Source organism: Cottoperca gobio, chromosome 12 (genome assembly GCF_900634415.1).
Source record: "Cottoperca gobio chromosome 12, fCotGob3.1, whole genome shotgun sequence".
NCBI classification, from domain to species: domain Eukaryota; kingdom Metazoa; phylum Chordata; class Actinopteri; order Perciformes; family Bovichtidae; genus Cottoperca; species Cottoperca gobio.
Genome location: NC_041366.1, coordinates 19,080,566 through 19,106,998, shown reverse-complemented (window position 1 = coordinate 19,106,998; position 26,433 = coordinate 19,080,566). Strand labels below are relative to the sequence as shown.

At 42.8% G+C, this 26,433-nt stretch overlaps 2 protein-coding genes across 2 annotated transcripts in view; both read left to right on the top strand.

Annotated features, from left to right (window-relative positions):
* Window positions 1-441: 441 nt before the first annotated feature.
* On the top strand, window positions 442-15,260 carry zgc:162472 (transcription factor TFIIIB component B'' homolog). The gene is given in 31 exon segments (XM_029444458.1): window positions 442-565; window positions 1,594-1,799; window positions 1,879-2,518; window positions 2,651-2,754; window positions 2,913-2,978; window positions 3,154-3,390; window positions 3,484-3,617; window positions 3,704-3,798; window positions 3,911-3,965; window positions 4,070-4,204; window positions 4,372-4,596; window positions 6,225-6,288; window positions 6,378-6,579; window positions 6,666-6,769; window positions 6,906-7,296; window positions 7,411-7,545; window positions 8,062-8,098; window positions 8,203-8,316; window positions 8,415-10,357; window positions 11,004-11,471; window positions 11,473-11,927; window positions 12,082-12,236; window positions 12,342-12,505; window positions 12,719-12,773; window positions 12,868-13,015; window positions 13,114-13,246; window positions 13,334-13,367; window positions 13,464-13,562; window positions 13,646-13,862; window positions 13,958-14,273; window positions 14,357-15,260. Coding segments are annotated over 30 exon segments (7,239 nt in total). The 5' UTR covers window positions 442-565; window positions 1,594-1,599; the 3' UTR covers window positions 14,471-15,260.
* A 348-nt stretch (window positions 15,261-15,608) lies between these two features.
* The window catches only part of LOC115016867 (rhotekin-like), a 16,585-nt gene continuing 5,760 nt past the window's right edge, over window positions 15,609-26,433 (top strand). Inside the window, exons 1-10 of the mRNA XM_029444940.1 lie at window positions 15,609-15,626; window positions 17,169-17,368; window positions 18,429-18,475; window positions 18,569-18,622; window positions 18,759-18,876; window positions 18,967-19,206; window positions 19,304-19,398; window positions 19,495-19,601; window positions 19,699-19,827; window positions 20,865-21,012. Of these exons, the coding sequence (XP_029300800.1) occupies window positions 15,609-15,626; window positions 17,169-17,368; window positions 18,429-18,475; window positions 18,569-18,622; window positions 18,759-18,876; window positions 18,967-19,206; window positions 19,304-19,398; window positions 19,495-19,601; window positions 19,699-19,827; window positions 20,865-21,012 (1,156 nt within the window). The remainder of the gene's footprint in view (window positions 15,627-17,168; window positions 17,369-18,428; window positions 18,476-18,568; window positions 18,623-18,758; window positions 18,877-18,966; window positions 19,207-19,303; window positions 19,399-19,494; window positions 19,602-19,698; window positions 19,828-20,864; window positions 21,013-26,433) is intronic.

Sequence of the window (26,433 nt, the reverse complement as noted above, 5' to 3'; positions counted from 1 at the left end):
TTTAAAAAACATAAATTACTCCACGACATTTCAGAGAGAAAGATTCTACTGTTTACGCCATTATATTGCAATTTGACTTTAGTTAGTATTTACTTTGAAAATTACATTTTTACATTCAAAACATATGATCAGTTTATAAAATGTTATAAATAAAGCTACCCACTCATCTTAACTAACATCAAAAAGCTGCTTGGATATTGATATATCAGAATTAATATTATAATTTTACATTATGAATGCTTTAACTTTGAATTGATATATAGTCACTTTTACTTACATAAAAAATAAAAATACTTTTTACATACTGAGTATTACAGAAAATATTTTGAAAGCCTTTAAAGATATAATAATAATGCTGCTCACATTCCTTGCAAATAATCTGGGATCTTGCCTCATCCAGTCCTTTGCAGCGACTGACTACATTACCCACAAACCCTTTCACTCAGGTCAATTCCGCGTCATGAAAAACATGGCGGATTAGTGTGTGCATGGGGTCCGCTACTTGCCACCCTTCGTCGATAAATTAAAGCTTATTTCTCCCAGCAAACGACATATTCTTGAACAGGTACGTTGTTTTAAGGTAAATAACAAATATATACGTAATGAAATTATAAATGTGTCTGCCTCAGCTTCACAACAGTAACAATAGGACGGTCCCAGTCAGGACGACTCATACTAAAAGTGTTATTATGCGAGTTTGTGCTCTTTTTCCTCTTGTTTTTCCCCTTAATAGACGCGTTTTTATATCTTGAAGGAGTTTCGAGGTGTTTTAGCGTGTTACATCTCTGGCGGTATGTTCTTGTGATTATCTTTTTGACCAGACTAAACGGCTTCTCAACTGTCAACGTCACCACCCTGTCCTGTTAAAAGAACAGCTGAGCTTTGCACAATAGAAAGTTGCTTTATTTCTATTACTACAGCAATAAGTGAAGGTTTGTCGCATCGCTGACGTAAGGTAACGTTATCATTGACAAATAAACGCTAACTAATCCTCATCATAACAACACTCTGCAGTTGTCATTTCCTCAAGATTATACAAATGGCCACTAGGAAAAAAAAGGTGCACATTTATGCATAAAGTCAGTATTTTAAATGATAAATGTAAATCTTGAAGATGTAGTCTTTTCACTACATTGAAGCAAGGCAAAAATGATTGTGACTGTACTTCTGTATTAATACAAAGTGTGTTTTTATTCAAGACCAAACCATATTTTACAGCAATACAGCAAGGTTAAATGATCTAAAGACACTAAACTACATTCATCTGGCAGCACGTGGCAATAAATGTCCTTTACTGTTCTACCACTAACACTTTGCATGCATTTTAAATGTATGCGAAGTGATGTTGCAATGCTGCCCAGCAGAGTAATATGTTTGCATAAGTAATGAGCAGTGATGCTGATGTGACATTATGTGACTGAGCTTATGATTAGTGATACGTGCTTTGCCTCTTTGTATTTAGACTTTTTCACTTTAAAAGTCTGTTGTGAAATTTAACCAATGCAATCTTAATTCCTGTCAAACTGGGGTACGTAATATTTAACTCTCAGCTGTTGGATGCTGATGCAGCTTTGACTTCCTGTCTGTTTTCAGGTCAAAATGTTTCGTCGGTCAAGATTTAGTATCCGGCCCAATGTTGGTACGACAGGGAAAACAGCAGCAACACCTCCGGAAGCCCCGTCAGAAAATCAGGAGACCAATGAGACCCCCAAAGACGTCAGTGAGAGCTGCGCTGCTGCTGCTGCTGTGTCAGATAACAAGCCTGTTGTGACCCCATCAGAAAAACCTACAGTCCCAGGGTGAGTGACGAGCATTACATGGCCTGACTACTATTTTTGTTATGTATAATAAATAATAACTATTCTTACTACTTTTTAGGGATGGTAACGATCAACATGGGGAAGGTACCAGCTCCTCAGCAGCAGTCCAGAGAAGGAAGCGCGTTTCCATCAAGCCCAAAGTGGCCCCAGGCCGCCCCTCCACCCTTGCTCGGACAGCAAAAACCCCTGCCAAGGCAGACTCTGAAACTCCTGTTGAAGTCCCTGGCTCAGACCTTGACAAGCCAACTACATCCAGCCAAACTGGGACGTCAGCAGCCCCTCAGAGACTCCAGTCCCCAAGGAGACGGAGACTTTCAGAAGAGAGCAAGCAGCTTAAAATTCAACCCAAAGCCACCCTCATCCCTTCTGACAGCTCAGAACCTTCAGTTGTTCCTACAGCGGAGGACTCTCCAGAACAAACCCATCTGCCGACGGACTGTGGCAAAGAAATAGAAAGCACGTCAGGCAGTCAAGGTAAAGAAGTTAAACCAGATAAAGTCCCCCTCTCTCTACCAGACAAAGAAGCTGTCGAGATATCAGAGAAAGCCAAGACTCTAGTGTCATCTAAGAGTAGGCTTTCACTGTCGGCACCAGCGTTCTCCTTGAGTAGACTCCTGAATGACCCGTCAGACTTACAGAGGCTTGCAAAGGCGCGAAAACTCAGAGAGTTGCTCAAACAGGAAATACACAAAGAAAAGGTAAAATCTGATTATTCAGTAAGTGTACTTCTTCTCACTCCACTTCACAAATGTTGTAACATACTAATATACTGTTGGGTATGTGTATTGATGAATGACTTTCTAATGTTAGTTTATCATTTGATGTTGCAGAAAATCAAGAAAGCTAAGGCACGTGCACAGGAATATAATTTAGATCCGGCCAAAATGACCATGAGGGACCTCATCCGTTATCTGCCACTGTCTAACCCCATGACGTAAGTGTCTGCTCCGCAATGTAGTCAACCGTGTGTAATATGTAATCCCATTAATCCTCCTCCTGATGCTTTCGTTTGATTATTCTGCATCTTATTTGACATGAAGGATTTCTTTGTGGTTCGCTGTCTTCCGTGACTATTATTTAAATTCTTTCCAGATCTTGTTTAGAAGACACGGTTCCAGAGAATGAGACTGTGGTCCCGCCTTCTCCAGAGAGAGAGAAGTAAGTTTATGCTATCGTCTTTCTAGAAATGCTCTACATTTTTAATCAATATCTGTCACCAGCCATAGTTTACATGTGGACATCATCAGGCAGTAGTTTGCATAATCATACACACAGATTGCCTGAATACCAACCCCCTTCCTTCTGCCTGATATTTGCGATGTAATCCCTGCAGGTCACCAGTGAAAGTTAAGGAACCTGATGTGGTCCCTAAAATGGCAAGCCCGAGGGAGGAGGAAGTGGCAGAGGCAGAGGCGGAGACAGAGGTGGAGGCGGAGGCGGAGGCAGAAGCGGCGGCAGATGAGGAGGCAGATGAGGAGGCGGAGGCAGGCGAGGAGGAGGATGATGACGGCATGATGGTTCCCCAGGTCAAAGTAGCAGAGGATGGCTCACTGATCATTGATGAAGAGAGGTCAGTGGTCTCAAACGTTGCTACATTATTGCGGTATTGGAGATGCTGGAACCAATTGTGAGCTTAATCATATTCTGTCAACCCGTGTCTCAGCTTGACGGTGGAAGTCCAGCGAGCCAAAGGACCAAATCCAGCGCAGGATCGAGACCCCATCTTTGAGCGTGGCTCCACTACAACATACTCAAGCTTCAGGAAAGGGACCTATTCGAAACCCTGGTCCAGCGAAGGTTGAACGATATGAATAAAAGATATAGATACTTAAAATATAACATCTTAGTTTTTAATGTCATGATTGTTTGCTGTTTTTCATCAGAGACAGACATGTTCTTCCTGGCCATCAGCATGGTGGGGACAGACTTTTCCATGATTTGTCAACTGTTTCCTCACAGAGCTCGCTCAGAGATAAAGGTGAGTGATGAATACAGCAATGCCTATATTTATGGAACTTAATATGAAGAAGCAACCCACTGCTATTACTCAATCAAATGTTTGTGTTAATTCTATTGATTTAAACTTTCAGAACAAATTTAAAAAAGAGGAGCGAGAGAATTCCTGGAGGATTGACAAAGCTTTCCGTAAGTATTGATTAAATATGTTTATCTGGTTTAATATAATATCTGTTGATTACTGTTCCCTGCATATATTTTAATGCAATGTTTACGGCCTAACCTTTCTGCAGGAGATAGACGCAAACTGGACATTGAATATTTTTCTAAGCTGCTAGAGAAGATTCTGGAAGTTCAGAAAAACAGGAAGAAACTCAAGTCACTCGCTGAGAAGAAATCCCCCAAGAAGCGCAAGAGAAAATCAAAGGGTATCCTTCCATGCTTTTTTTATTTAAATAATGTTTAATACTCAGTGAGGGGTGTATTATTGCTTCATAACTTAATTAATTATCATCCGGGGCTACAGATTTCACAGCTGTTCGCCCCGAGTTTGTCTCAATTCAACAATCCTTGTGTGTTCTAATTCTCTCTGTAGGCAAAAAAGCTGGAAGGAAACTGAGTGATGTGGAGGAAGAAGATGAGGAAGAGCAAAAAGAATGTCCTGACTTGGAGAAGGAGGGAGAGAAAGAGAATGAGGACCTCTGTAATGAGGGAGGAACCACTGATGTTAAGCCTAAGAAGAAACGCAAAAGAAAGAATGCCTCGACTGAGGAACCAAATGATAAGAAAAACAAAAAGGGTGAAACGAGCAATGAACAAGGTACATGAAAATAATCATTTATTTTATCAAAATGTGCACAGACAATGCAATGTATAATGTATATATGTATACATATATGTGTATATGTATGTATGTATGTGTATATATATGTGTATGTGTGTGTGTATATGTATATGTATGTATGTATCTACAGTGCCCTCCAGAATTATTGGCACCCCTTTAGTAAAAATGAGCAAAACGGGCTGTAAAATGTATTTTATTGTTTATCGTCTCGGCCTTTCATTCAAAATATTCACATAAATCTTACCTTTTCACTGAAGTAAGATTATTGAAAGAAAAATATAAATGTTAACTTTGAATAAATATTTTTATCCAAAACATCTGAGCCACAATTATTGGCACTCCTAGAAAATCCCATGATAAATCTAACTAAACTAACTAACTAACTAAATCTAACTGAAGTATATTTCCAGTCACATCTTACTTCTTTAACCTGTTTGATTAGGAACTCTTAAGTGGTCAACCATGACTTCCTGTTTCACTGGGGTATTAATATGAGGTGACACAGGCTAAAATTCTCTTTGTCATTCTTCACTATGGGAAAGACCCGAGAACACAGTTGATGATCTGCGACGAAAAGCTGTTGAGCTGCACAAATTAGGAAATGGATATAAGAACATCTTAAAACGGTTGAAAATGCCCATTTCCACTATCAGGGCAATAATTTAGAAGCTTAAAGCAACAGGAGATGTTAAGAATCAGCCTGGGAGAGGACGTGTGTGTACATTGACGCCACACACCGTGAGGAGGATGGTTCCACTGGCAAAAGAATCCAAGGAGCACAGCTGGAGCATTGCAGAGGTTAGTTGAGTCTTGGGGTCAGAAAGTCTCAAACGACCATCAGACGCCGCCGACATCACCACAAGTTGTTTGGGAGGGTTGCCAGAAAAAAGCCATTGCCAAACGTTACTGGGACTTTGATTGGGACGGGGTTATATGGTCAGATGAGACCAAAATAGAGCTTTTTGGCAACAAACGTCAAAGGTAGGTTTGGAGTAGACAGAAAGATAGCCTTACAGCAAAGCTCCTCATACCCACTGTGAAGTATGGTGGTGGATCTTTGATGTTGTGGGGCTGTTTTTCTTCCAAAGGCCCTGGACATCTTGTTAGGATACATGGTATCATGGATTCTATCAAATACCATCAGATGTTAAATGAAACCCTAACAGCCTCTGCCCGGAAGCTTAAAATGGGCCGTGGTTGGACCTTCCAGCAGGACAATGATCCGAAGCACACAACAACGATGGTTTACTGACCACAGAATAAAGGTCTTGCCACGGCCACCACAGTCCCCGGGCCTAAATCCTATAGAAAATGTGTGGGATGAGCTGAAGAGGAGAGTCCACAAGCGTCAACCTCTTAATCTGAAGGATCTGGAGAGATCGTGTGGAAGAATGGTCTCAGATCCCGTGCCGTGTGTTCACCAACCTCATCAGGCATCACAGGAGAAAACTCAGAGCTGTAATCCTGGAGGCTGCACAAAATATACATTTTACAGCCTTTTATGCTAATTTTTTCTAAAGGGGTGCCAATAATTGTGTGTGTGTGTTTAAATATATATTATAAATTTGGTCACTTAAATGTTTGTTTTGCTCTTATTTGCTCAGATGAGGCCCTTATGCCTGGAGACACCGAAGCAGCACTCCCTGAGGACTGTCCAAAATCAGACATGTAATGAAACTTTAAAAAATGTTGTTTAAAATGGAATATTTTGCATCTTTATTTGGCATTAAATGTCCATGTTTTGTCCTAATACTCAGGTCTGAAAAGACTGAGAGTGTGAATGAAGCCGAGGACATCTCAATCAAGCCAGCTAAACTCTCCCGAGGCCGAGCCCCAAAACCTCTTCTGCCTTTGGGCCGGAAGTATGGTAAGAAGCCCCCACCGCCCTCTACAAAGACCAACGATAACCCATCAGATAAAGAGGATGAGAGTGTGATTGATGGAGCCTCTGACAAGCAGGTTGTTATATTTTAGTTTTACTTTAGAGTCATCAGATATTTATGCAGATTGTTACTTTGGCTTACTGAGTTATGCTAACCTTTCAGGTAAATAAAGATGCATCACCCTTAAGGCAAGACGATAAGTCTGCCAATGATGACATTTCCTCTGAAGAAGAGGTTGCCACCGTTCAACCTCCGAGACCTACCAGGTACAATATTTGTGCAATGTTTCCATGACTCCAATTTAAACATTGTATGCAGAAAGATTCCTATTACCAATGAAAATACTTATGATATAATAAGATAGGAGCAGTTCATCAGTGTGTGTGTGATTGTGTTTTATAGGTATGGGAGACTACCTAAACCCACCAAGACCTTGAATTACCCTGCCACAGAGGCTGCACACTCCACTGAATCTGAATCCAATTATGCCTCACCAGCAGGGTCCACTGCTTCTGCTGCCAGGCCTAACCCCAAATGCACAGCCAAGAGGGGAAGATCATCAAAGCTGCAATCAGCCCAAGAGTCCAAAAAGCCTAAACTAGTCACCCTTAGGGCTTCTCAGTTAGAATACACTGATGATGAGGATGAAACGCAGGGAGAAGATGAAAAGGTGGAGGAGGAGCTGCACACTGCATGTAGCCCCAGTAGGGACAGCACTGCCCCTGTGTTTGTGCCTGCCAGCCTGCGCTCTCCACAGCCTGTGATTTCAGAAGTGGAAGAGACCATGGAGGAGGTTTGAGAAACTGTTTACAATCATGTCTTGCACAGATGCACACCATCCATCAATTTTATTTTATATATTTATTTTGTATTTTTCTTTGTGCATGGTTTTCCATCCCACACATAGCTTGATATCTTGGCCAATATGCCTGATGTGTTGGGCATCTCCCAAGATGCCCTGTGCCCCGAGGCCTCTTGCGAGCGAGCACAAAATGAGACAGGCACAGCTGAACCTTGTGAACATCAGCTGGACCTGCTTGTTGTAAGTGTCCTATGCCTAAAATGTAGTACCAGTGAAATGAAATCATTATCCCCAGTTACACTTCTCATTTTATTATGATTTCTGAAAATATTTAATGTAATCTATCCATAGTTCTATTTACAAAAAAGGTCTACCAATGATAAAATGCAACCTTATTTTATTCCAATAACTTCCTCTTTTCAGTTTTAGTGTATGCATTGAATTTGCGGTTGGATCACACACTCATTGTGAGGTTAGTTTTTTTGCACATTTTAAATGAAGAAAAGCAAGATTTTCGAGTTTGAATAATGTTGCATGCAGTCTTCATTCAATAGCTGGAAGAACTCAAACTAACCTTTTGATGTCCAGATGTAATCAACTGACAAAGACATAGACAGAAAATCACAAAGAAGTGTAACTGGGGTTACTGTAAGACATGTTTTCCATATTCATCACATCCTTTCACAACTACCGGTAGTCGTATGCTTATATTGGAAGCTTTTGGTGTGACTTACAATGTATTTGTTTCCTTTGCAGGATGTTATCAACTTCCTTTCTCCAGATCCTACAGAAGGTATGTTGAAGAGATATTCTGAGTGGAATTTATTTTTTATATATACTGTATATTAAGATGGACTCAAAGTCTCATTCATTTTATGGTGGTCTTTTTTGTTTTAGTGTCTGAGGACGAAAGCTACAATGAGGCTGCTCAAACCCTATTGACCATTGGCAACATGGCTCACCTTTCGCAGTCAGCACAGAATCTAATGGACATACAAGATCACATAACAGGTTAGAGACACAGAATCCAAAATGTTCTTTATATTGGAATTTGATGGCATTCCTTTTAAATTTAATTACAGTAAATGTGCTATTATGTTTAATTGCAGGGACAACATCAGTCAGTGTCAATGAAACCACCCAAATGCTGGAAGAAGAGATTACATCAAAGCCCGCTGCACAAGAGGAGAACAGTAGCACTCCTCTTATCTCTGCAACTTCTGTTGATGGACTCACAGAAACTGTTACCACTGTGAAGCTACAAAACAGCACGACAGACGAGGATGACATCCCCGTTATTAAATCCAGTGATCAGACGATTAGTTCTGATATGGACCCCAACCCTCAATTACCCTCAAGTTTAGAAAGCTCAAACACAAGTTCTCCACAGACCAGGAGAGGACGATTATCCAAGGTGAAAACAAAACCTAACTTAGGCAAAGCCTCAAGGACTGCTCAGACAAAATCCCAACCAGAGACAGTAACAGTCAGGACAGCTGAAGAGAGCCACATGGATGCTCCTGACGTTTCTCAAGCCACTGAGACACTATCCGCTGCAGAGGAAGCCCCAAAGGTAGCAGACTCTAGTAAAACATTGTTAAAAGATGACATTTCTTGTATAGAAGTCAAACGTACAGAAGAGCCATCTGGCACCAGGAAGAGTCGATTCCAGAAAGTCAAACCCAATCTCAACCTAGCACAGACATCAAGGACTGTGCGTTCTAAACCTCAAACCACCAACGACATGCTAGAAAAAGACTCAGACCCATCTCCAAACCCAAAATTCCATGAAAAGATAATAGTAGAGGTTGAAGCAGAGCCAACTTGCACCACCTCTTCTGAACAACCAAGTGAAAGTCAAAGTCCTGCTTCAGATTTGATACCATTGTTGGATTTGGGAACTACTCTTACAGAGGAATTGTCTACAACCGAGAAGAAAGAGACAGACCGTGGAGTTGTTGGCCAGATGGAATCAGATGCAGTAACATCACATCAGAGTGCCTCAGAAAATCAGAACTTGTCTGAAGCCCAGTTTGAAGCCAGGAGAGAACAGGTCACCAGAGACAAAAGGCAAACATCTGGGTCTACAGATAAAGTACTGATGTCTCATGTTGGGACCACTGAGAGTAGCTGTAATAATTCACTGACATCTGATGCAGCAGTTACAGAATCACAGACTGGACAAGGGTCAAACATTGACTCAACCCCAGTCCAAGAGAGCAGCGACCTACCAACTCCATGTGTTACACCTGCAGAAGAGTTACCTGTCTGTAAGATAGAAGAGAGTGAAGTCAGATCTACTCGCCAGACCAGGATGAGTCGAGTCCAGAAAGTCAAACCCAATCTCAACCTAGCACAGGCATCAAGGACTGTACGGTCTAAAACTCAAACCACAAAAGATGCCATAGAGAAACACTCCAACCCAACTCCAAACCTCAAATTAGATGGAAAGACAATAATAGAGATTGAAGCAGAGCCAACTTGTAGCACCTCTCCTGAACAACCAAGTCCTTGTCCTGCTTCAGTTTTGATACCATTGTTGGATTTGGGGACTACTCTTACAGAGGAATTGTCTACAACTGAGAAGAAAGAGACAGACCGTGGAGTTGTTGGTCAGATGGAATCAGATGCAGCAACATCACATCAGAGTGCCTCAGAAAACCAGAACTTCTCTGAAGCCCAGTTTGAACCCAGTTTGGAACAGAGCACCATTGACTCGAGGTCAACATCTGGGTCTACAGATGAGGTACTGAGGTCACATGTTGGGGCAATGGAGAGTAGTTATAATAATCAAGTGACATCCGACACAGCAGTCACAGAATTGCAGACTGGACAACGGTCAAACGTAGACTCAACCCCAGTCCAAGAGAGCAGCAACCTACCAGCTCCATGTGTTACACCTGCAGAAGAGTTACCTGTCTGTAAGATAGAACAGAGTGAAGTCAGATCTACTCGCCAGACCAGGATGAGTCGAGTCCAGAAAGTCAAACCCAATCTCAACCTAGCACAGACATCAAGGACTGTACGGTCTAAACCTCAAACCACCAAAGACATCATAGAGAAACACTCCAACCCAACTCCAAACCCCAAATTAGATGAAAAGAAAATTTTAGAGATTGAAGCAGAGCCAACTTGTAGCACCTCTCCTGAACAACCAAGTCAAAGTCCTGCTTCAGTTTTGATACCATTGTTGGATTTAGGAACGACTCCTACACCTATAGAGGAACTGTCTACAACTGAGGAGAAAAAGACAGATTTTGGCGTTTTTGCTCAGGTAGTTGCAGGCACAGCTACATCTCAATAGTCCCACAGAAAACCAGAACCTCTCTGAAGCCCAGTTTGAAGCTAGTAGGGGACAGACCACCAGAGAGTCGAGCACAACATCTGAGTCCACAGATATAAAACTGACGACGTCTCAAATTGTGAAAATTGAGAGAAGCTGTAATAATCCCCCAACATCTGACTCATCAGTCACAGAATCACAAGTTGGACAAGGGTCAAACATAGCAAAACAAGAGAGCAAAAGCCCACCTGCTTCACGTGTTACACCTGTAGAAGAGTTACCTGTCAGCCAGAAAGAAGAAAGTAAAGCAAAATCCACTTGCCAGACTATGAGAGGATTACAAACAGTCAAACCCAAAATCAATTTATCACGGATGTCAAGAACTGTGCAGTCTAAACGTCAAGTCACAAAAGACCCTGTCACACCTATGCAGCTTGCAGAGACACACTCCAGCCCAACTTCCAGGTCTGATTCCACTGACGAAGCACAACCAACTTGCAGTACCACCCCTCCTGAAAAACAAAGCCAAATTAAGAGTACTGGCACAGCTTCAGTGTCGGTACCATCATTGGAATTATGCTCTTCTCATAAAACCACCGATGAATTATCTTCAACAGAGAAGCAAAACATAGATGTTGGATGTGGACTAGACTCAAACTCGGAGGGCTCCGGACAAAATGTGCTTCACAGAAGGCAACGTTTTCCCAAAGTCAAACCTAAACCCAATTTAGGCTCCTCTCCTCGAACTACACAAACAAAACTGCAGTCAAGTGTTATCAGTAAACCTTTAGAACAGTGCCATATGGACACCTCTTTAACCACAGAACAACAGCCTGTGGACAATAACAACGCACAATCAGAACTGGAACTCGCAGAGACAGACTGGCAAGCACTTGACTTCAACACATTGTTCATTACGTACAGAACTTATCAGCTCAACATTAAGACCTGCAGAATCAGATAAGTCACTAGACCGCACAAGTGATAAGGGTATGTCCTTTGACGGTGTCGTCATAGCATCATCTTGGGTCGCTGAGAATCAGTCTGTGCTGACAGACTCAGTCTTTGAAAATGAGAGGAGTGAAAAACCTGCAGTAGAAGGGGAATCCACAGGGGACAAAATGTCAAATAATGATAAGGTGGAGGCTGGACCTGCTTCGCAACAGGAAAAATCCATTAAAGCTACAGAGACAAATACCCAACCAACAGCAGTTTCAGATGTCCAGTCTTCAAAAGATGGTTCAACAGAGTCATCATTGGAAGATATATGCCCGACTATTACACAGTCGACACCAGATTCAAAGGAAAGAACTGAAACTAATCAAACAGCTGCCCGAAGGTAAGACATGAATCGTATTTTCCTGATCCTGTCCTCAAAAAGACACAAGACAATGTTTATACTGTTTGTCACATCTCATCTACAGCCTAATCCTTTTAATTAATTATTAAGGAATTATTAGTTTGTCTTGTAACAGTCTGTTTTCCACTTAAAGCACTGATGACAATCAGTCGGAGCCAACCGACTCTCCCTCAAGAAAAGCTCCCCAGACTCGTAGAGCCAGGCTTATTAAACCCAAACCCAGCCTGGGACGCAGCAGACGACCTCTACAACCCCAACAAGTCCAGAATACAAAACAAGCAGAAGCAGGTTTGACACCTTTTTTATTTTTTATTTCATTAAATGTCTCAAAGAACACTGAGCAGATATGGCCTTACAGAACGTATGTTGATCAATAATGGTTCTTTTCCACAGAAATTGGTACTTGCTCAGGTGTGGATGGTGTGTCTGAACGTCGACCTGACATCCAAGAACCAGTAGAGGGAGCTATTGAACAATGTAGGGACCAAATTCCCTCTCCAAATGTAGCTGGATCCGCTCCGGGTTGTTTGGCACAAGTACGTGACAGTTGTACTCAGGTAAGACAATAATCAATATATGCAGGAGGAGGCGTATCTTCCGGGCATTATGTCTTTTTGTGTTGAAATTCCTGTTAAGCTTGTTAGTAGTTGGCCTTGGCCAGATATGTAGAAATGTGCTTTGACTGCTGTTGGGATATAATCTTGGTCAAGAACCTCTAATCTAAGGATCGATCCTCAAATGCGTCTCTTTGATTCTCTTCACAATTCCAGGATGCATCAACGTCAAGTACCCAAAGTCGTCCAAGTCTCACAAGATTTCCAGACAGTAAGTTAGTTTTCAGTTGATTGTGTGTTGTGTATATTTTACAGTATATGCACCATGTCTTTGGCTAACATCTCTCTCTCTCTCTCTCTCTCAGTGCGGCAGGAACCTTCAGATGCAGATGAACCGTTCTTCATCCTCTCTCTGACAGAGATCCCAGTCTGCTCATCTGGGGCGGCAGTGGGCAGTGTGCCTGAGCCCCTCCCTTATCTTCATGTAACAGATGCATCAATAGAGCAACAGAGGTACGTGCCTGCCTTTTTATCAGATGGTTCATGCAGGCGGGGATCTGTTTTTTGTTTTTTTTTAAATGCCTGATTCTACTTTCCTCACTCCTCATCAGTATTCCTGGAGAGAGTTTGGGAGCAGCAGGAGACAGGCCTCTCTCTAATGTCCCTGTGCCTGCCATGGAGGAGAGTGGTGAGACAGGCCTCATCAATGTGAAAGACATTGGGCCGGACCCAGCTGCATATATAGTAAGTGAAGTTGTAAGGAACCCTGTGTAGCTGCAATGTGATAAAATGTCTGTTTTTCTCACACATTTCTTTTTCCTCACACCCCAGGGTTCGATCGTGGGGAATCCAGTGGATCCACATGGTACAGTCATTACATTCTTATGTTGTTTATTTAAACGGATGATGACTGCTCATACTACTCATGGTGAATGTGAATTGTTTTGTGTTTATGCAACAGAGAGTACTACAGTTCATCCATCTAAAGGACAAGAGACAATAGAGAATAATGATGAGACCCCCCCTACAAAGCAGAGACTAATGGGCACTAGAAGAAGAGGTATGCAGTACATGAATACTCACTAATAACATGCACTCAGCAAAGTGGACACATCTGTTTCATCATGTACCTGTTTCTCTTAGAACCAGCCAAACTGCAGGTTAAGCCCAATATTACAAAGAGGAAACAAGCCAGCAAGACCCTCGCTGCAAAGAAAGCTGAGTCCATCTCCATCCAAACAAACACCCCCCAGCTCTCAGAGCTTCCTGGGCCTTCTGTGCCGTCAAAAGCCTTCGATGATGTTGTCACTGAGCCACAGAAAGGAAGTGGTCATCATGTAGATGTGGAAAAGGAGAAAAGGTGAGGAAAAGGGTTAAAAGACATTCCCCCGGTTTTCTTGTTTGTTTGTGATTGTAAATGAATGTTGATTCATTTTGTTTTCCAATACCTGGCAGAAAAGGCAAAGGTTCCCTTTCCTTGGTTTCTGAGACAAACATCGTTGCACCTGCAAGCGATTCTCCACCTGGCAAAGCAGCTTCCAAGAGCTCTAAGTTCAAAACTCCCCGCGCAGCAGGAAAGAAAACTCCCCCAGCACATGTAGCCTCAACATCATATGATGTCGCTCCCACACCTAGCCCGACACATTCGGCAGAGGACACCCACTCCTCTACCACATCCTCAACTCAAACGGAGGCTGTCGTCGTAAAGACTTCTGAGCGCAGCCGACCATGTTCAGACCAAAGTCCGAGCACCTCCCCGTGTCCAGCTGAGGTAAGGAGGTGGATGGAGAGTCCTCTTGATTCAGTGGAATGTTTTACTCGCCCTCATCGTTGGTTATCTTTTTGTTTCTTCAGGTTTCAGCTTCTCAGCAGAGTGACTGTGTGGAGAGCAGCTCTATAGAGGAGGAGCCCACCAGTGTGTCTCAGTACTTCTTAAGTGACATTTTTACAGAAGTTGAAGAGGGATGAAAGAGAGGCAGGAAGGGTGGCGTTCCCTTTTTACATTTGTGTTTTGTTAAGTTATGTCTGTAAAGGTTAATTTATAACTAACTTGTTTTTGTTGCTTTTGCTGTCAGTTGTAATGAAATGAAGCTACATGTACTATACTTTCACAAGCACTTTGAACATTTTTAATTTACTGAAATGTCTTTTTAAAAAGCCAGTAGTTCACATAATAAGTATTGAGTTGTACAAATTAATAACTAAAACACTGGTAAATCACTAGTTTGGTTTAAAGAGGAGGCAGCATTTCCCCAATAATTCATTATGTTTCAAGCCTCAGATTCCTTCATTTGCTTATTAATTATTATTATTAACTACCTGGGATATATTGTACAGAAGCAAACTGGTTTATGAGTTTTTTGTTTTAATGCAGGCCACGACTTTGGTCTAATGAAGAAGAACATTACTTGACATCATGTACAGTTATACGCTAAAATGAACGACCCTTTTTTATAATGCCTCTTCTGTGTGTTCATGTGCACATTTTCAATTATCGATTCTCATCCTACAAGCAGAGGTTAGTCAAACTTTATTTAAGGAGAATGTTCTGCCAGCAAGCTTTCATTGAGAGGTTTGTTGTAATGTGTATATAGTGTTCAAAAAGGTCCTTGTACAGATTCACAGCATTCTCAACATGTTTGATACTTGAAACAAAAACACATCATGTGTTATCTTTAACTGTTTTATTAGTTCATTAACAGTAAAACGTTGAATTCTGTAAGATCTGAATAAAACACATTCTTCCTCCACAACTTGACTCTTTCTTTCATCTCAGTTCCCTTTTGGTACAGATTCATAGAAACTCAAGTAGGCTTCTGTATATTCGTGTTGAGTTTTCTTACAATACAGTCGAACTTTAATCTGTGTTTTAAGATGCTGTTGCATGAGATACAGCTGACTGAATACGAGGTTTGAGACTAATCCGTCATGCTGCAACCTCTTGTAGTGAGGCTTAAGACTGTTTTGATCCATCTGCTGAGTAACTAACTGCTCTGTGCACAGGTCCTCTGCAATACTCGAGTCAGTCAGCTGTGAGATTAGTCGCTCCACTCACTGTACTGCCGGCTGACCGGAGCAGACCTCTGAGGCACCGCAGAGAAGGAACATGAGCGATAACACCCAGGTTAGTCGAGAAAGGAAGATTTTATGTATTTCTGTTTAATTACAGGTATTTATATTGTGGTCCAGCACAGGAATGTGTATGATTGTACAGGTAATAGTCATTTTACATGTTAATATATCTTGTGCTTTATCATTATGGTTCATTAATAGTTGCCCCTTTGAATGCATATAGTATATATATTGTTGATCACATTCATCTGTTTCCAGTGCACCCTTTATACTATTTGAAAGGTATTGTAATATGGCACAAATTAACTATTTTTGCGAATCAGGTTATGTAATTGTTTGGGATCAAGAACTAAATCACAATTTATGCACATGGCTTAGGCTCAGAAAACATGACTGAATTATGCAGGGGGGCCTACTGATCCCTAAAGCTGCACTTCACGTAACACGTATGGCTCGTTAATGCATGGAAAACCTCAAGACTGTGCCCAATTAACCAGCAGCTTACACTATGTAATATTGTTTATTGTGAAACAGTCTAAACGTCATTAATGTTCATTACGTTAATAATGGGAAACTGTATGTTCTAGAAGAATCACCTGACGGGACCATAATGTATTCAAGTGCATGTCTAATGACTGCAGATGGGATAACGCCAGCAAATGGGGCCTGAGGCATATTGCAGCGATGACATGCACAGATACTCGCAAGGTGAAAACAAGACCAGCCACATGCTGTCTGTCACAGCTGGTAATAAATCTATAGAAATCAAATGTTGACATGACCACATGTGACTTGTTTTCCACTTGTTAGTATGTGCGTCATCATGGCAGAATTGCCAGGCGTGTGTGTGTTTGTCCGTCCGTCAACAGATTTTGTCACTCCAATAGCGTCACAGCTGTGCAAGATGCGGTCACAAAACTTTACAGGTGTGTAGTTGAGATCAAAATTAAGGCTGAGTAAAAAAATGGGCGTGGTCCGAGCGGAAGTAGTGGGGTGCGGAATGGGCAATTGGTCTTTACGCCGCTGGCCATCTCTAGTCCTATAGGTTCTTAACAGCTTACTCATCACAACAACGCGTTATAATGTCTGCAACATGAAATAAACAAACACTCAACAAGAGACTCTCCTTTAAAAATCTTATTAGGAAACTTTTATTATCAATAAAGAATTACAACAAGGAATTCCATTACTTCATCTGGACGTTTTTCTATTGCTCCATACAGGATTGTCAAAGAATAACAACATCTGTCACAGACAAAGTCTAAGGTAGCATTGTACATTGTGGGGAAGTAAATTCCAACAACATGCACCTTGTCATTGCTCACCTAAATTGAGTTTAGTTTTTTTGGCTCTGACGCCTGGACTACATCCAAGTATTAATGTGATGCACTCATTTAACCCCGTCACCTCATGGGGTACGGGCTCTGATGTAACAGCTGTGGGTCAGTGTGTTTGAACCCTTTAGCTAGAAGGATCAGCAGGTTGTTCACAAGGCCAGTAATAAAAAATGACTACCATCAGATAATGTGGCTTCATCCTCTGGGGACCATGAAGTACAAGTTCCAATATTCTATTTTCCACTCATCTCGGATAGGACGAAGAGGTGCTGAAGCAGATTGAGAGGGAGGTGAGGATGCGGGAGGGTGCCAGTAAACTACTGGCAGCTTGTTCCAGGAGAGAGCAGGCCCTGGAGGCCTCCAAGAGCCTGCTGACCTGCAATGCCCGAATTCTGGCCTTGCTCAGCCAACTACAGAAGATGAGGAAAGCTCAAATCCTACAGAGAGTGGGACACAGGTCAGATAGTGCAGGGATATCTTGTGTATATATTTTAAGGTAAAAGAAAGAATTTGCAGTTATAAATAAATATATAAATAATAACAATATATAATGTTTTATTATATATATATATAACTGCACATTTCTTTTACCTTAATATAAGGGAGAAAGTAAGAATTCCTCCCTAATATTTCCCTTTTCTTTTCTATTTGAACGTGTGATTGTGTCTCTGCAGCTCTCTCATCACTATGACAGGTCTGTCTGTGTCTGTCATTACCTATTGCCAAACTCTTCTGAGATTCTTATCACTTACTATGTTTAGGTATTCCAAATATGTTTCTACTTTGAGTGTTTGTGAGTGTTTAATATCATTCCAATTAGTGAACTATTTTTCTTTAGTTATAATTAGAAGTTTAATCTTCCGAGTTATGCTGTAACTGCTCCCAAGCTGGCTGTGGTTTGTGATGTCAGAGGATGAAAAGTCAGCCAGAGGGGACTCCTTTAAGTTCAACTCTTAGCAGGCGAGGGCTTTATAATGGTTTAAAAAGATCAATCCAATTCTGGAGCCGTATCAAAAGAGAGCGACCCTGCCTCTGGTCGCTCTCTTTTGATGAGGCTCCAGAATTGGATTGATCTTTTTTTTTTTTGGGAATATTGGATATTAGCCTAATTCAGCCCTGCATGCAGTGTTTTTCTTCTTCTTTGTAGCCAGAGAATACCTTTGCAGAACTGTGTATGAAGGTTTTCAATTAGATTTCTGTCCACGTGTCTTAATTCCAAAACAAGCCTTTGTTTATATGTGTGGGTTTACCTGATTTGTTCTGTTTATAATGCATATGTTCATGTAACATTATACATATGCATACAAAATGTGCAAGCATAGGCTATTTATGTAATAAGCGACACTTACGATACAATAAATGAACATTTGACACGTTTTGTTGAGATTGTGTAACAGATTGACAGACTGGTGTTTTTCTTAAGGCTGTTATTGATATTGTTGTTTTACTGGATTCCATAAATGTTCAGTATGTTTGTACAGTATGTGTTGATAAGCCATCTGCTCATTTTACTGCAGGCCATCTGAAGATGCTGTGCCATGTATGGGAAAAGTATCTCTTTCAGGTGAGTGTTCACTAAATAACTTGCTGCAAATTCATAAAACTACTTGAATTGGCTTTTATATTTCTAACTTAAAAAACAAAATGCACTCTGTAGACCTGCGTATCCCACTGATGTGGAAAGACTCAGAGTACTTCAAAAACAAAGGAGGTAAGTCATGGAAAGTTACCATTTACCAGATATCATTTTGGTAAAAGTTTATAAAAGTGCACTGTGTGTATCATAACAGGAAATATGTTTTAAGACCTTTAGAACAGCTGTTTTTACTCTATTCTTTGACTTGCAGAGCTACAGCGCTGTGCTGTGTTCTGCCTGCTTCAGTGTGGCACACAGATCCATGACACTGACCTGGTGATGGTAGACAGGACTTTAACTGACATCTGTTTTGAAGACACTATCATATTGTAAGTGTTGTTTTGACATTTGTTTTCAGCTTTGGTCCAATCGAAGCTAAATTACATTTAATGTGTCCTCGTGTGAATGTGTACGAGCAGCAAGGAGGCGGCTCCAGGGTTTCAGCTTCGCGTTGAGCTGTACAGCAGTTGTGTGGTCGAGGATTTCTCCCCGGGGGCTCTAGGACCCAGGAGAGCGAGTCGTCTGGGGGGCTCGGTGGGATGCTCCTCTGGGAAAAAGATCCGTGCTGCGTTTGAGTCTGCAGCTGTCTGTGGATCCAGTGGAGGAAATGTAGGATCTGGGAGTGTGTCGCCGCCTTTATCCCCTGACCTTTCTACACTGTGAGAATGACTATTCTTCCTGAACACACACGCAAGGGGGGGATATATTTTATAACTGAGTGTCAACTTGATTTTGCTCAATGCGTTCTGTCTTAAGGGGGCCTAAGTATAACCTGTTGGCTCATACTACACTGAGAATCGAACACGTCCAGGAAGGTTTCAAGACCCATGATTTGTCACTAGCAGCAACAGGTGAGTTAAAAATCCTCTCCTCTCTTCTTCCTGTTTCCTCTCCTCTGTTAATCCTCCCCCCCTGAAAGTTATTCCCTAATCTCTTTGTTTTCCCAGAGGATAATCCGTTCTGGTTGCCTCTGTATGGCAATATGTGCTGCCGCCTTGTTGCTCAGCCTCTGTGCATGACTCACCCAATCATAAGTGGCCAACTCAAAGTGAAGGTGACTTGATTTTTATATATTATCCTGCCTTGTGATTCTTTTAATATAATGTCACACTATCATTTACCGTGTCAAATTCCTCCCTGCTCTCATTCAGCTTGGGAAGGACCTTAATTGCTGGGAAAATGCTTATAGCGTCCTCAAGGGGCAAAGTCTTCTGTGCTATCGGAGTCAAGAAGACCTGGAGTCTAAGGACACGCCATTACTTGTAATCCCCATCAAAAAGGTTGGTTCTAAAGGAGAAAAGTCTTATGGATAAATGGATGGATTCATTCACGGTTTTGACGACAACATGATGAAGCTCGCCGAGTGCACTGGTGAATTAATTAAAAAACAATTCCAAGGAGAGGAAACCAGATGTTGAGGATCTAAAGAGTGGAATATTTTTGCTCACTGTCACACTCTATTATAAAAATAACACGTAGAAACACGTAGACAGTTAATCATTTGTTTAGACTCACACCTTATGACACACAACACAACAATAGTGCAAATCCAGAGGTGTAAAGTGACTAAGTACATTTACTCAAGTGTTTTGTGACGTACTTAGACTTTACTTTGGTGTTTTCATTTAATTATATGTTGTACTTCCATTCCATTTATCTGACGGCTATAGTTACTAGTTACTGAGATTTCACATCAAAAACATTGTAAAGGTTATAAACTACAACACATTGTTAAATACTAATCATCAATCCAAACAATCCATCGGGTTTTTTTGTATGACCCATAGTGTAGGGTCATAATACAATGTACTTCATCCATCCACTGTCTACCGCTTATCTGGGGTCGGGTCGCGGGGGCAGCAGCTCCAGTAAGGAACCCTAATCTTCCCTACTCCGGGCCACATCCTCCAGCACCGACTGGGGGATCCCGAGGCGTTCCCAGTGAGGAGATATAATCTCTCCACCGAGTCCTGGGTCTTCCCCGGGGTCTCCTCCCAGCTGGACGTGCCTGGAACACCTCCCTAGGGAGGCGCCCAGGTGGCATCCTTACTAGATGCCCGAACCACCTCAACTGGCTCCTTTCAACGTAAAGGAGCAGCGGCTCTACTCCGAGTCTCTCACGGATGGCTGAGCTTCTCACCCTATCTCTAAGGGAGACGCCACCCGCCTGAGAAAACACATTTCGGCCGCTTGTACCCGCGATCTCGTTCTCCCATAGCTGAAAATTCTAGCAATTTTATCTGAATAGTTCAATGTGAAACTGTGTGTGTGTGTGTGTGTGTGTGTGTGTGTGTGCGTGCGTGCGTGTGTGTGTCAGGATACCATTGTCTGTGTGTGTGAGAGAGGGAGTATACACCTCAGCACGCAGCATCAAGGAGAAGAAATTTCCTGCACGCTGACCACACACACACCTGAAGACACGCAGCGCTGGACTGAGGCCATCTGGCAGCACATCTATGACATGGGTGAGGCGTGAAAGTAGAACATTGAGTCCTGCCTCTACAATTAGATACAAGTTAAAGGTGTTAATTATGCCCCTCTCAAAATACACACCCTAGGAACAACACAGAGAATATGATTTGTGGATCTCCACCTTGAATGAACTTGATAACACTTGTTCTGTGTTTTTTTTTACTGAATTCTCTTCACGATAACCAACATACAGACAGACAGAAGAAAGTGCTGTGTGTCTTGCTGTGTCCAGTCTTTATGCTGAGATAAGCTAAATGTCTGTTTGCTGAAGCTTCATATTTACAACACAGATATTTGAGTGGTATCTATCTTCTCATCTAACTTTCGGTAAGCAACTGAAAACTCGCATTTCCTTCAAACGTCTTATTCTGGAGGAGGGCACACGCTTCAGTGGCCCTTATAATGTAAGGAATACATCATCCAATGCCCCAGAATACTTTTTATTTATAGTAAAACACTAACTAACTTTTCAATAAATGATATAAATATGACAAAACACTGATAAACTGCATATATGTACAGTTAGACAACACACAACTTTTAAATAATGTTTAAATGTGACCGGTGATGTAGAGCCTTCTGAGGTGCCTATTCTGAATTTAGAAGAATCACAATATCACACACTTCTCTGTATCTAAAGTCATCAACAGTTCAGACCTTTTGTCCAAGATTTCACATAAAGATTTCTTTCATGTCGTAATACTGTTGCATGAAAGCCCCCAACAGGCACGTCTGTACTTGTAAATGGTTAGAGGGAATGCTTATCTGGCATTGTGTGTGTATTTTAGTAGGACACAAATGTTCTGCTGATACCTGCAAGATGGCATTCTTTAATGACATGTTCCTGGCATCTGTGGAACCTACCTGTCATTTTATGAATAGCGTGTTGCAAAGAAAGTATTTGTCTGGTGTCTGGCTGAGATCATATGATGTCTGTTTGCCTGTTCTTCTTCATCAACATCAATCTATTTATATGCAGACAGTTGACAAATTACAGGATTAACTATCAAATCAAGACTTTTGTTAAGACATTAAGTCTTTATCTGTCGTACGGTTGAGAATTAGTAGTTTTGTCAGCACATTTTACATTGCAAATATAAATAATATAATATAATATATTATAATTAATATAAATACATTTTTATTAATGCACCACTAAGCATTATCATCAGATGACGTGGCAGTGGTTTCATTTCATTTCCATTTTCCATTTCACACAAACTTGATTCAACTTTCACTAAATCTTGCAGAGCAGCACATCTTTGGGGAAAAAGGGGAAATTATTACGTCAAAAGACGACACAAAAAAACCAATATATATGCGTTTGTCATAGGAGGAAGCTTTACATATTGGCTGATGACTCCTAGCATCATGCCTTGCTGTTCTGCGTGTAACTGATATCACCCCTCGCTGGATTAACATCCAGGAACACTGCCAGGTGTGTTTGTTAGTTTCAAGTGTATATATACACGTTTTGCACAAAATACTTTAAGCATTAAGACATATATGTGCGTATATATGGAAATAAATCTTTGAACCACTCAGATTGTGGAGGAATTTGTAGAGGAGTGTATGTCACTTTAACAGATGGTTGGTACTTGATTAGAAACTCCTTATACGTTTCATAGGAGTCATGTGGATTTCAAGCGTTAGTCTTCTTGAAAGTCACATTTCCCCAGAGTTGATTGGAGGGTTATTCAGATCACCTGTTGTGCAGGGTGTGGGGTTCATTTCCCCTTGTGATGCACTTTCTTTAGGGTTTGAGAGAGGTAGAGATCTGCACACCCACGACACTTGATGCAGGGACTCAATGCACGCCTAACTTTAACAAATATTGTCAGCCAGAAACGCTTTTGAGACTTCTTTGCTGTCTTAACTTTTCTGATCGAGGACGATTTTAAATGTGGATATTAAAAACACCTTTCCACCAGGTTACCTGCATCAGGACAGATCTTAGTGCTAGTTGTGTCAGAGTTTATGTGTGTTATAGAGCTCAGAGTTGAGATAATAAAGGTTCTATACACATTAACATTCATTTAGCAGAAACCAATGTTTGCAGCATATATGATACAGTGGAGTAATGTCTACCTGAGTAAAGAATGATGTCACACGCCGACTGGCCCCCGCTCTCTGATAACTCCGTCCTGAGCCACGGTGTCGGTACGGCATCGCCATATTTATGCTTGAACACAAACATATGTATATGTCAGGTATATCAGGTGCAAGTTGCACTTAAGAATGATTAAGTACATTAGCCAATAGATTTATGATGAAAGCATACATATGTATTTAATTAGAAGTGAACTGTTTATACATGTTTTATTGTTGTAAAACAAGCAAATATGATTGAGTCAGCCTACTGTGTGAATCCAAAAGACTGGTAGCTCATTAATTTTTATTGCACACACACCGTGAACAAATGAATCACACCTACATAACTTCTACTAGCTCTTTGTCTCAAATTATAGGAGGAAGTAGATCTAATATCGACATGTGTTGTTGAGATTTACAGCCGTGTGCTTGCAGCATTACATCAGGCTGTCAGTTTATTGTCAAGTAAATGAAATAGTTCAAAGCTCTGTTTGGTTTAAGGCTGCGCAGATGCAATGTTTTTAACTTGAGGGCACAAGCACGGCACTAACGCAACTACTTATAATTAGGTTGTTAAGGTTGTATTTGATCTCTCTGGGAACCATCACCTTATCGTGGTGGAGAGGTTTGTGTGTCCCTATGAACCTGAGAGCTGTGTTTTCTGGAGCCTAGTGCTCTTGGTAGGGTCTCCCAAGGCAAATTGGTCTCAGGCGAGGGGCCAGACTAAGAATGGTTCAAAAACGACTTCATGAAAGAAAGGGAAAGGAACGGAGAGACTCTGCCCGGAGGAAGCCTGGGGCCACCGTCTGGAGCCAGGCCCATAGGGAGGGCCCGACAGCGAGCGCCTGGTGGCCGGGTTTGCCACGGAGCCCGGTCGGGCACAGCCCGAAGAAGCTACGTGGTGCCTCCCATCCATCCATCCTGTGGGCCCACCACTCATGGGAAAAACCGCTGGGGTCGGGTGCGCTGTCACATGGGTGGCAGTGATGGTCAGGGACCTCGACGGACCAGACCCGGGCAGCAGAGGCTGGCTCTGGGGACGTGGAACGTCACCTCTCTGTGGGGGAAGGAGCCGGAACTAGTGCGGGAGGTGGATCGCTACCAGTTGGATCTGGTGGGGCTTACCTCCACGCACAGTGTTGGCTCTGGAACCGTACTCCTGGATAGGGGTTGGACTCTATTCTTCTCCGGAGTTGCCCAAGGTGTGAGGCGTCGGGCCGTGGTGGGGATACTCACTAGCCCCCGGCTGAGCGCCGCTACGTTGGAGTTTACCCCGGTGGACGAGAGGGTCGCCTCCCTACGCCTTCGGGTTATGGGGGGAAAACTCTGACTGTTGTTTGTGCCTATGCCCCAAACCGCAGTTCGGAATATTCGGCCTTCTTGGAGACCCTGAACGGAGCCCTGCAGGGGGCTCCAGTAGGGGACTCCATAGTCTTGCTGGGAGACTTCAACGCACACGTGGGAAACGATGGAGACACCTGGAGAGGCGTGATTGGGAGGAAGGGCCTCCCTGATCTAAACCCGAACGGTCGTTTGTTGTTGGACTTCTGTGCTAGTCATGGAATGGCCATAACAAACACCATGTTCGAACATAAGGATGTTCATTAGTGCACGTGGTACCAGAGCACCCTAGGCCAAAGGTCAATGATCGATTTTGTAATCGTATCATCTGATCTGAGGCCGCATGTTTTGGACACTCGGGTGAAGAGAGGGGCGGAGCTGTCGACTGATCACCATCTGGTGGTGAGTTGGATCAAGGGGTGGGGGAAGACTCTGGACAGACCTGGTAAACCCAAATGGGTAGTGCGGGTGAACTGGGAACGTCTGGAGGAAGCCCCTGTCCTGGGGATCTTTAACTCACACCTCCGGCGGAGCTTTTCAGCCATCCCTGTGGAGGTTGGGGGCATTGAACCTGAGTGGGCGATGTTCAAAACGTCTATTGCTGAAGCTGCAGTGATGAGCTGTGGTCTCAAGGTCTTAGGTGCCTCAAGGACTGAAGGAGTCCTTCCGGGTTATGTTATCCGGGAGGACTCCGGAAACAGTTGCAGGGTATCGAAGGCTAGAAGGGCGGCAGCTTCTGCCGTGTCAGAAGCAAAGCAGCGGGTGTGGGAGAAGTTCGGAGAAGCTATGGAGAAGGACTTTCGGTCGGCACCAAGGTGCTTCTGGAAAACCATCCGGCACCTCAGGAGGGGGAAGCAAGGAACCATCCAAACCATCCATGTGTACAGCAAGGGTGGGACCCTGCTGACTTCAACTGAGAAGGTTATCAGCCGGTGGAAGCAGCACTTTGAGGAACTCCTGAATCCGACTAACACGCCCTCTATGGTAGAGGCAGAGCTGGAAGCTGATGGGGGATCATCGTCAATTTCCCTGATGGAAGTCACTGAGGTAGTCAAACAACTCCACAGTGGCAAAGCCGCAGGGGTTGATCAGATCCGTCCAGAAATGCTGAAGGCTTTGGGTGTTGAGGGGTTGTCTTGGTTGACACACCTCGTCAACATTGCGTGGAAGTCTGGGACAGTGCCTAGGGGTTGGCAGACCGGGGTGGTAGTTCCCCTATTTAAAAAGGGGAACCAGAGAGTGTGCGCCAACTACAGGGGTATCGCACTTCTCAGCCTCCCTGGTAAAGTCTACTCCAAGGTACTGGAAAGGAGGGTTCGGCCGGTAGTCGAACCTCTGATTGAAGAGGAACAATGCGGATTCCGTCCTGGTCGTGGAACAACAGACCAACTCTTTACTCTTGCAAGGATCCTGGAGGGGGCCTGGGAGTATGCCCATCCGGTCTACATGTGTTTTGTGGATCTGGAGAAGGCGTATGACCGGGTCCCCCGGGTGATACTGTGGGAGGTGCTGCGGGAGTATGGGGTGAGGGGGTCACTTTTGAGGGCCATCCAATCCCTGTACGCCCAAAGCGAGAGTTGTGTCCGGATACTCGGCAGTAAGTCAGACTCGTTTCCAGTGAATGTTGGCCTCCGCCAGGGCTGCGCTTTATCATCAATCCTGTTCGTGATTTTCATGGATAGGATATCGAGGCCTAGTCGTGGAGGAGAGGGGTTGCAGTTCGGTGACCTGAGGATCTCATCGCTGCTCTTTGCAGATGATGTGGTCCTTATGGCATCATCGGTCTGTGACCTTCAACAGTCACTGGATCGGTTCGCAGCCGAGTGTGCAGCGGTTGGGATGAGGATCAGCACCTCTAAATCTGAGGCCATGGCTCTCAGCAGGAAACCGGTGGATTGCCTACTCCGGGTAGGGAATGAGCCATTACCCCAAGTGAAGGAGTTCAAGTATCTCGGGGTCTTGTTCGCGAGTGAGGGGACGAT